The 9,050-nt window shown below is 38.8% G+C and overlaps 1 protein-coding gene across 1 annotated transcript; it reads left to right on the forward strand.

Moving 5' to 3' along the window:
- The first annotated feature begins 2,214 nt into the window (after nucleotides 1–2,214).
- LOC141614529 (uncharacterized) lies at nucleotides 2,215–6,930 on the forward strand. The gene is made up of 5 exons (XM_074433274.1): nucleotides 2,215–2,323; nucleotides 3,040–4,266; nucleotides 5,142–5,221; nucleotides 5,314–6,561; nucleotides 6,739–6,930. Exons 1-5 carry the CDS (start codon nucleotides 2,215–2,217, stop codon nucleotides 6,928–6,930), a joined length of 2,856 nt encoding a protein of 951 aa, XP_074289375.1.
- Nucleotides 6,931–9,050: the final 2,120 nt, after the last annotated feature.

The raw sequence follows: 9,050 nt of genomic DNA on the forward strand, positions 1-9,050 counted from the left end.
TTTGCATCGTAGTTTGTGTCGTTGGATTCCTTGCGTCGAGGGTAAGCTTTTAATGTAATTTATATAATGTTTTGTTAAGATTAGTGAAACCCTAATTTAGGAATTGGGGGTTTTTATGAATAGTAATTGAATAGTAGTATCTATGTGTTGTATGGTAGGAGGAGAGTTCATAGAAGAGGCGTTTTGAGACAGCTGTAGATACCGTCTGCGTGTTGTGCTATCCAGGTAGGATTTCCTACTCAGTATTAGTCCCATAATGGGATATTGGTGATGTGCTGTAGTTAGTTGATTGATATGATGATTGTAATTGTAATTGTGATTGTGATTATGGTTGTGTTTGTGATGGTTCTCGAGATGCGTTCTCGGCTGAGTGGGGTCACTTGCGGGAGTGATCTCACGCCCTAGTTTCGCCCTTCGTGGAACCCGCCACGGAAGGGGATGTGCACATTAATGGACAGGGTTATCGCTCGTACGATGAGCGGGGCTTAGGTGGGAACGGCTGCGGTCCCCCACTGGCAGGGCTGGTCCAAAGTGGACGATCGAGTGAGACGATGGGAGTTGGTGGTGTGTGTGTGTGTGTGTGTGATTTCAATTGTCTGTTTATCTTATTGTTGATATATGTATTGAATTGTGTGATTAGTACTCGACCCCGTTTAAATGTTTTAAAAACTCGTGGTGATCCATTCGGGGTGGTGAGCGATTATTGAGCGGATGTGATATGACGCGTATGGGATAGCCGGGATGAGTCATCACGTGGCGGTTAGAAGTCTTCCATTTGTGTCCGACGGAGTCTAGTAGCTTTGATAGTTTTAGTCAGACCGTATGAGAACCTTGTAATTCCTTTTGTTAGCTTTGGTTTTATAATGTAATCACTTAAACTTATTTAATAAAGTATGTTTCTTCATTGTCTTATGATTATCATGCCTCGGGTAACCGAGATGGTGGCATCCTTATACCTGAGTGGTCCTGGTAAGGCACTTGGAGTATGGGGGTGTTACAATTAGCTCTTTTAATGGTTGTTTTAATTGGGATTATGCTCCCTCTTTTGTATTATAAACTTGTACGCTTAGGGAAGACGACTTTGCCCTTATCAAATTTGGCGTCGTTGCCGGGGAGGCAACAATTTCCTGTTTGTTTTATTATTTAGTTTGTCTTTTGTCTCAGGGAACTTCAGTTCCTTGAGACTGTTTCTCACACTTCTCTTGTTAGTTTCGTTTATGCCTAGGTCTTACAGGTCTGAACTTGTTTCTCCAGATCCAGAACCTGAGAGGACTTTTCGCTACAGACGGAAATTTAATCAAGAAGTGGGTCAAGTAGAAGACTTGAGTATACTTGACGTTAGGACGGCGAGCTCAGCACAGTCAGCCGATCAGTCCTATAAAGAGGACGACATTCCTATTCCCGAAATCCCAGTCGAAACCCCTATTCCCGAGACTACCATCATGCCTACTCTAGCCAGTCACTCCGAGCCGACCTTAGCTTCTATCCCACAAGGATTTAAGCTGCCCACTACTGACAATGGAACTTTTGAGATTCGGCCATCTTACATCAATTTGGTGGAACGAAATATGTTTGGAGGGGCAGCTGCTGAGGATCCTGCGATACATATGGAGAAATTTGTCACCTACTGCTGTTCTATTCCTTTAACAGCTGGAGTGACACAAGATCAAGTTAAGCAGGTGCTCTTTCCTTTCTCTCTGAAAGATGGAGCTGCTGAGTGGTTGAGAGATCTGGATATGGAAAATGAAGGAATTATAGACTGGAATTCCTTAGCTCTTGCTTTCTACAAGAGGTACTTCCCACCTCAAAAGACTAATGCATTACGAAGTCAAATTACCAGTTTCAAGCAAGGAGCTACTGAAGATTTGAATGAAGCTTGGATTCGCTTCAAACGTTTGGTCCGATCAGTTCCCCATCACGGTTTCCCTAAGTGGTTTCTTTGCAACCAGTTTTATAACGGGTTGTACGACGATCATCGTGCCCTTTTGGATTCTTCTGCTAATGGGAGGTTTCAGGACAACACCAATGATGATAACGCGTGGAAGTTAATTGATCAGATTGCCACCCATACTGCTAGGTATGGAAATCCTAGGGGAAGCACGCGAGGAACTGGTGTTGATGCTACAGTTGCTGCAAAGTTAGACACTATAACTGCTGCAATTGCTGATTTTGCAGACGACCCAATCTTTGGGAAACAAGCAGACGGTTAATGCTATGACTCAGCAAGAGGAATCTTGTGCTCATTGTGGTTTAGAAGGTCATATTGCTGCTGAATGTTTAAGCACAATTGAGCAAGTCAATGCCTTCCAATCTTATAAGCAAGGTAATCCTTTCTCTAATTTATATAATGAAAGGACTAGAGAGCATCCGAACCTCCAATGGTCAAGCTAGAATATGCAGAACCCGCAACCACAACAACAAAATTCAACATATACTATTCCTCAAAACCGTGGGAATCCAAGGCCGAATCAAGGGGGAAATCAGTTCAATCAAGGGGGTAATCAATTCAATAATCAACGTCAACAACAGTTTCAGCCGTTGCAACCTCCTCCCCTAGCTCCTAATAATGATATGGCCGAGTTGAAATCTATGTTGCAACAAAGTTTATAGAATCAGCAGAAGCAAGCATCTCAAATTAACGAGCTCATAGCACACAACAAGATTCTAGATACCCAAGTTGCTCAGATGGCTACCCAAAATCACTCTAAACAGCCCGGTACCCTTCCTCCACAAGGGAAGCAAGCTCATGAGCATGCAAATGTAATTCATTTGAGGAGTGGCACTACCTATGAAGGTCTGAAAATGCCCGTTGAGGAAGAAGAGCATCCATTTATGCATTCTAAAGGATTGGGGAATTTGGAATTGAGCGACGATGAGAAAGATGCCGATGTGATACAAAGACTTCCTACGAAAAAGAAGGACGAGGCAGAAGCTAATTTATCTAAAACTCGACATAGTTCCAAAAACTCGATCGAGTTCCGTCTCAAATTGTCACTGATGCTACTGGAAGTGCCGTGGGTCATGATACTGGAGTTTCAGATGAAACTCGACCGAGTTTCCATAAACACGATCGAGTTTTGTCTCCTGTAGCTCCTGATGTGCCTGTTTCGTCGAGTTCTGCAAAGGAAGTCGTGCCAATTACTATTCCACTACCTTTTCTGCATCGACAACTGAAGTCAAAACTTGATACGCAACTGAAGCGATTCATGGAAGTAGTCAAGAACTTGCAAGTGAGTGTTCCATTTACTGATTTGATCACTCAAGTGGCGGCTTATGCGAAGTTTTTGATAGACATATTAACAAGGAAGAGATCCTTTGATGAAGTAGAGACGGTTGCATTCACTCAGAAGTGCACAGCTGTGATGCACGCTACCATTCCACCAAAGCTAAAGGATCCAGGGAGTTTTTCTATCCCTTGTCATATAGGTCATTTAGCTATTAGTAAAGCTCTTTGTGATTCTGGAGCTAGTGTCAATGTTATGTCGTATTCAATATGTAAAAAGCTTAATATGGGTCAACTTAATATCACTAATATGACTCTACAGATGGCTGACCGTTCTCTACAACGCCCTCTAGGTGTTTTAGAAGACGTGCCAGTTAGAATAGGGAAATATTTCATTCTAGTTGACTTCGTTATTCTTGATATGGCTGAAGATGTCCACATCCCCATCATTCTAGGAAGACCATTCCTTCATACCGCAGGGGCCATTATAGATTTGGGGAGAGGCCGACTGACATTAGTTTTAGGAGATGATAGGATCACTTTTGATTTAGAAAAATCATTAAAGCAACCCATGATTGAGGAAACTTGTAATAGAATTGATATTATTGATTTGACTGTTGATGACTCTCTTTCTTTAAACTTGGATAGGGATCCTCTGGAGATTGCCCTGCTGACTGATCCAGCTATTGAGATGAGCTCATGGAGTCCAGAAGTTTTCGCAGTAGAGAAGTTGCTGACTGGAGAGGAATGCAAAGAAAATAAGGTTTCGAGCTTAGGTAGCCCCTCAAAGGCTGCCAAGGTACAGAAACCTGAACTTAAACCCCTTCCCTCTCATCTTAAGTATGTATTTCTGGACACTTGTGAGATGAATCCTGTAATTGTCAATGCTAGCCTAACAGAAAACCAACTCTCTGCTTTGTTGGTTGTTTTGAGAACTCATAAGAAAGCTATTGGGTATAGCATTGACGATTTACAGGGTATTAGTCCTGATTTTTGTATGCACCGTATTTATTTGGAAGAAGGTCAAAGGCCTAGTGTGCAAGGTTAGAGACGGCTAAATCCTCCTATGCAGGAGGTGGTAAGGAAAGAGGTACAGGAAATTACTTGATGCTGGTATTATATATTCTATATCTGATTCAAAATGGGTTAGTCCAGTCCAGGTTGTACCTAAGAAGGGAGGTACTACAGTAGTTGCTAATGATAAAAATGAATTAATCGCTACTACACTTGTGACGGGATGGAGGATGTGTATAGATTACAGGAAGCTGAATTCAACTACTAGAAAATACCATTTTCCCTTACCTTATATTGATCAGATGTTAGAAAGACTTGCGTGTCATAGTTATTTCTGTTATCTAGATGGCTACTCCGGTTTCTTTCAGATACCCATACACCCTGATGATCAGGAAAAGACCACATTCACATGTCCATATGGTGTATTTGCTTATAGGAGGATGCCTTTCGGCTTATGTAATGCCCTAGCTACTTTTCAGCGTTGTATGATGGCCATATTTTCTGATTATATAGAGTCTATCATGGAAGTTTTTATGGATGATTTCAGTGTTTATGGTACTGATTTCGATGTTTGCTTGAGAAACTTGTCTAAGGTTTTACAACGCTGTGAGGAGGCTCATCTTTTACTGAAGTGGGAGAAGTGCCACTTTATGGTGACTGAAGGAGTGGTACTAGGTCACTTGGTGTCCGGACATGGTATTAAGGTAGATAAGGCTAAGGTTGAGGTAATAGAAAAACTTTCGTACCCGGTTAATGTTAAAAGTGTGCGTAGTTTTCTTGGTCATGCAGGATTTTATCGCCGCTTTATTAAAGATTTTTCTAAAATTGCTCAACCTTTAACGAGGCTCCTTCATAAGGATGCTCCATTTGTGTTTACTGATGAGTGTGTTAAGTCTTTTGATAGGATTAAACAAGCTCTTATTTCAGCTCCTATTATCCAGTCTCCTGATTGGGATCTACCGTTTGAAGTTATGTGCGACGCCAGTGATTATGCCCTTGGAGCTGTTTTGGGGTAGCAGAAAGATAAAGTGCTTAATGCTATTTACTATGCTAGTAAGACACTTGATGATGCACAGATCAATTATGCTACTACAGAGAAAGAGTTGATTGCAGTTGTCTATGCTTTAGACAAATTCAGAGCTTATCTTGTGGGTTCTAAGGTGACTGTGTATACTGATCATTCCGCTTTGAAGCATTTGCTAGCCAAGAAGGAGGCTAAACCGAGGCTTATTCGTTGGATTCTATTGCTGCAAGAATTCGACTTATCAATTAGGGATAAGTCTGGCGCTGAGAATGTTGTTGCTGACCATTTATCTCGGTTGAGATTTGACGGAGAAGATGTGATTGATGACTCTTTTCCAGATGACCATCTATTGGCTATCACCGCAAATACTCCATGGTTTGCTGATTTTGCCAACTACTTAGTGGGAGGTATTCTTCCTCCTGACTTGTCATATCAACAGAAGAAGAAATTTGTGCATGATCTGAAGCGGTATTTTTGGGATGACCCGTATCTGTTTCGTGAATGTGCTGATGGTATTTATAGACGGTGTATCCAGGAGAGTGAGGTATATGCTATTTTATCTCATTGTCATTCTTTTTCTTACGGTGGTCATCATGGTCCATCTAGGACCTTTGCTAAAGTAATGCAGTCGGGCTTCTTTTGGCCAACTATTTTGAAGGATGCTACTACTTTTGTCCGTTCTTGTGATGCATGTCAAAGGACGGGTAATATTACGCAGAGGCATGAAATGCCTCAAACTGGGATCTTGGAAGTTGAGATTTTTGATGTTTGGGGTATAGACTATCAAGGGCCGTTCCCGTCATCTCATGGGAATCAGTATATCTTGGTAGCCGTGGATTATGTATCCAAATGGGTAGAAGTTGTTGCCATCCCTACTTGTGATGCTAAAGCAGTTGTAAAACTGTTTCAGAAGATTATATTCCCTCGGTTTGGAGTCCCTCGTGCTGTGATTAGTGATGGAGGGAAGCATTTTAATGAACGTCATCTGAATTCTTTGTTGAAGAAATATGGCGTTACACACCGTAGAGGATTGGGTTATCATCCCCAAACAAGTGGGCAAGTGGAGGTTTCTAATCGAGAGCTGAAATCTATTTTGGAGAAAGTAGTTAGCAAGAATAGAAAGGATTGGAGTCGTAAGCTTGATGATACTCTGTGGGCTTACCGAACTGCATTTAAAACTCCAATTGGTACATCTCCTTACCGTCTGGTTTACGGAAGTCGTGTCATCTTCCAAAGAGAACTTGAGTACCGAGCTATGTGGGCCATTAAAGAGCTGAATATGGATCCCTCACTCAAGCGGGTGAGAAAAGATTGATGCGATTGAATGAGTGGATGAGTTTCGATTTGCATGCTTATGATAGTGCTCGAGTTTACAAAGAACGAACCAAGAAGTGGTATGACAAGCACATTTTGCAGCGGGAATTCCATGTTGGAGACAAGGTATTGTTATTTAACTCTCGTTTACGATTGTTTCCAGGTAAGCTCCGTTCTAGGTGGTCAGGACCGTTCTTCGTTCTTTGAAGTAAACAAATTTGGGTCGGTTACGCTGAAAACCGACAAAGGAGAGACTTTTAAAGTGAATGGACAAAGATTGAAGATCTATTATGATGGTGCATTCGTTGGAGTGATAGAGGCTGTCGACCTCTTCACTATTGATTCCTCTTGCTGATGAGGTAATCCGGTCGTGCGGGACCGCTTAAACCAGCGCTACCGGGAGGCAGCCCGGATTTTATTATATAATTTTTGTAATTTTGGATTTTAGTTGTATTTTAGTTAAGTATTTAATTGATTTAGAGTGAAGTGAGGGAGAGAATTTCATGCTTTTTTTATTAAGTGCTTTTGCAGATTAGTTGAGAAATTTGACGTAAGGAGACGTTGGGCACTTGGTGTTGGAATATGTGTCCTCCGACAATAATGCGATCACGACTGTTGATCATGATGATCACATGTTTAAGTCTCATTAAAATGAATACAATTGGGAAGTAATTTTGTTACTGTCAACTGGTCAACATATATCGGTAATGATTGGCTGACTAGAGTTTGACATTACTGTCGTATGACGGTGGTTGATCAGTTGACCCCTAGGTCATACCTAAAGGGCAATACTCTTAATTGATTATTTAATTAATCGTATAATGTTACGAGTTAATTAAATTACTTGAAAATTGACGGACGATTTTGGAAGTAAAATTTACGTATCATATTGAAATGTGATTAAATAAGATACGATCTGAGTAATTGAATTGTATCATTACTCGGATGAAATAATTGTTTAAGGTAACAATTAAATTGAATGAATTGTTATAAATACAATCAGTTGTGATTTATAAATTGGTAAAATTTTTGGTACAAGTAATTATGAAATTACTAAGTCGATTTTTGTATGTGACGTATTTTTATTAATACGTTGATTTTTAATATGATAAAAATACATAACAAATTTATGTCACATATGACATGTGACATATTGACAATTGACAAAAATAATATGGATTCCATATTATCCATTGTACCGAAATTAAGGGGTAGTGGAAGCTAATATTGTGTTTGTTTAATTATTATAAGAACACAATGATTACCTACATTCCTAGCCATGCAACCCTAATAGTATTGTAAAGAGCAACACTTGCATGCATTGGCTCACCCAAAAAGGGCCCTTCCACCCGGTTTTGAGAAGGCAAAACCATCATGGTTTTTCCTATAATTTTACCTAATAACACTAAAATGTTTTAGTGTATTCATTCATTCAATCCATCATCCAAAAAATTAGTTCTAGTGAGAAGAAAAATCCTCCTCTTCCTCTCACATAAAAACCGAAATATTAAAGTGTTTATAAATATTTTTGGTTCAATTTTCTCCAAAATTAATATTATACTAGTACTTATAATATTAATTAGATTAAGTGTTAAGCCTTGGGTATATAGCTTGGGGAGAGATCTTATACTTAGATCTTTGTTCTTCCATAAGGATAAGCTCAAGAACAAGAGAGAAAGGTGATCTCTCTTGTGCCCTCTAAACCGAAATCATCAAAGTAAGGACATGATTTCTCCTCTATATTATTATTGTTTGCATGCATAAAATCCGTAATTAATTTTATGACAAATTATTTAGACATATAAGAGTATGTTAGTATGTATATGAATCTACATTTCCTTCAATCGGTATCAAGAGCCACGGTTGTTTGCATGCAAATTGGTTAAAAGTTTTTCCGAGTTATATGAATAACAAAATAAAACTTGTGAAATTTGTGTTATTATGATATATCACGAAATTATTACATGCATGTTAATATTTCTGGTCCTAAAGTGTTTTAGGATATTTTGGTTAATTTTTCGGATTTTTATTGTTCATAATTTACTATAATGGCATTTAAATGTGATTTTATGAGTAAAAATGTCATTTTTGGTCTAAAAATAGCTATACTTCGAATTTTCACTTGGTTTTTGGATATATTGTTACATATATTATTTTGAGATAACCTGTAAATTTTCATAATTTTTGGACTTGTTATGCTCGAAAAATGAATTTTTCATTATTAAATTCGGATTTAAGAGAAAAATAGGTTAATATGAGTTAAATTTTGAATCTGGTCATAGAAAATTAATATGTTGGCACATGCAATTTTACAAGATGTGTGTAAAATAATTGGCTATAAAGAAGTCTTTTAGCATGATTTATGAATTTTTGAAGAAAAATAGCATAAATAGTGACATTATTAGTGAAAAATTAATAAAACATAATCTATGACTTAGGAAAAACGTCTAATGTTGCATTTTATTATATTTTTCA

Source organism: Silene latifolia, chromosome 11 (assembly GCF_048544455.1).
Source record: "Silene latifolia isolate original U9 population chromosome 11, ASM4854445v1, whole genome shotgun sequence".
NCBI lineage: Eukaryota > Viridiplantae > Streptophyta > Magnoliopsida > Caryophyllales > Caryophyllaceae > Silene > Silene latifolia.

What these genes read in the sequence shown, in the direction of transcription:
- LOC141614529 (XM_074433274.1), top strand. Translation starts at nt 2,215, where the DNA reads ATGACTCAGCAAGAGGAATCTTGTGCTCATTGTGGTTTAGAAGGTCAT. An exon ending in TGAAGTTATGTGCGACGCCA is followed by an intron (nt 5,222 to 5,313) that starts GTGATTATGCCC and finishes GATGATGCACAG; the next exon opens with ATCAATTATGCTACTACAGA. An exon ending in TGGATCCCTCACTCAAGCGG is followed by an intron (nt 6,562 to 6,738) that starts GTGAGAAAAGAT and finishes GATTGTTTCCAG; the next exon opens with GTAAGCTCCGTTCTAGGTGG.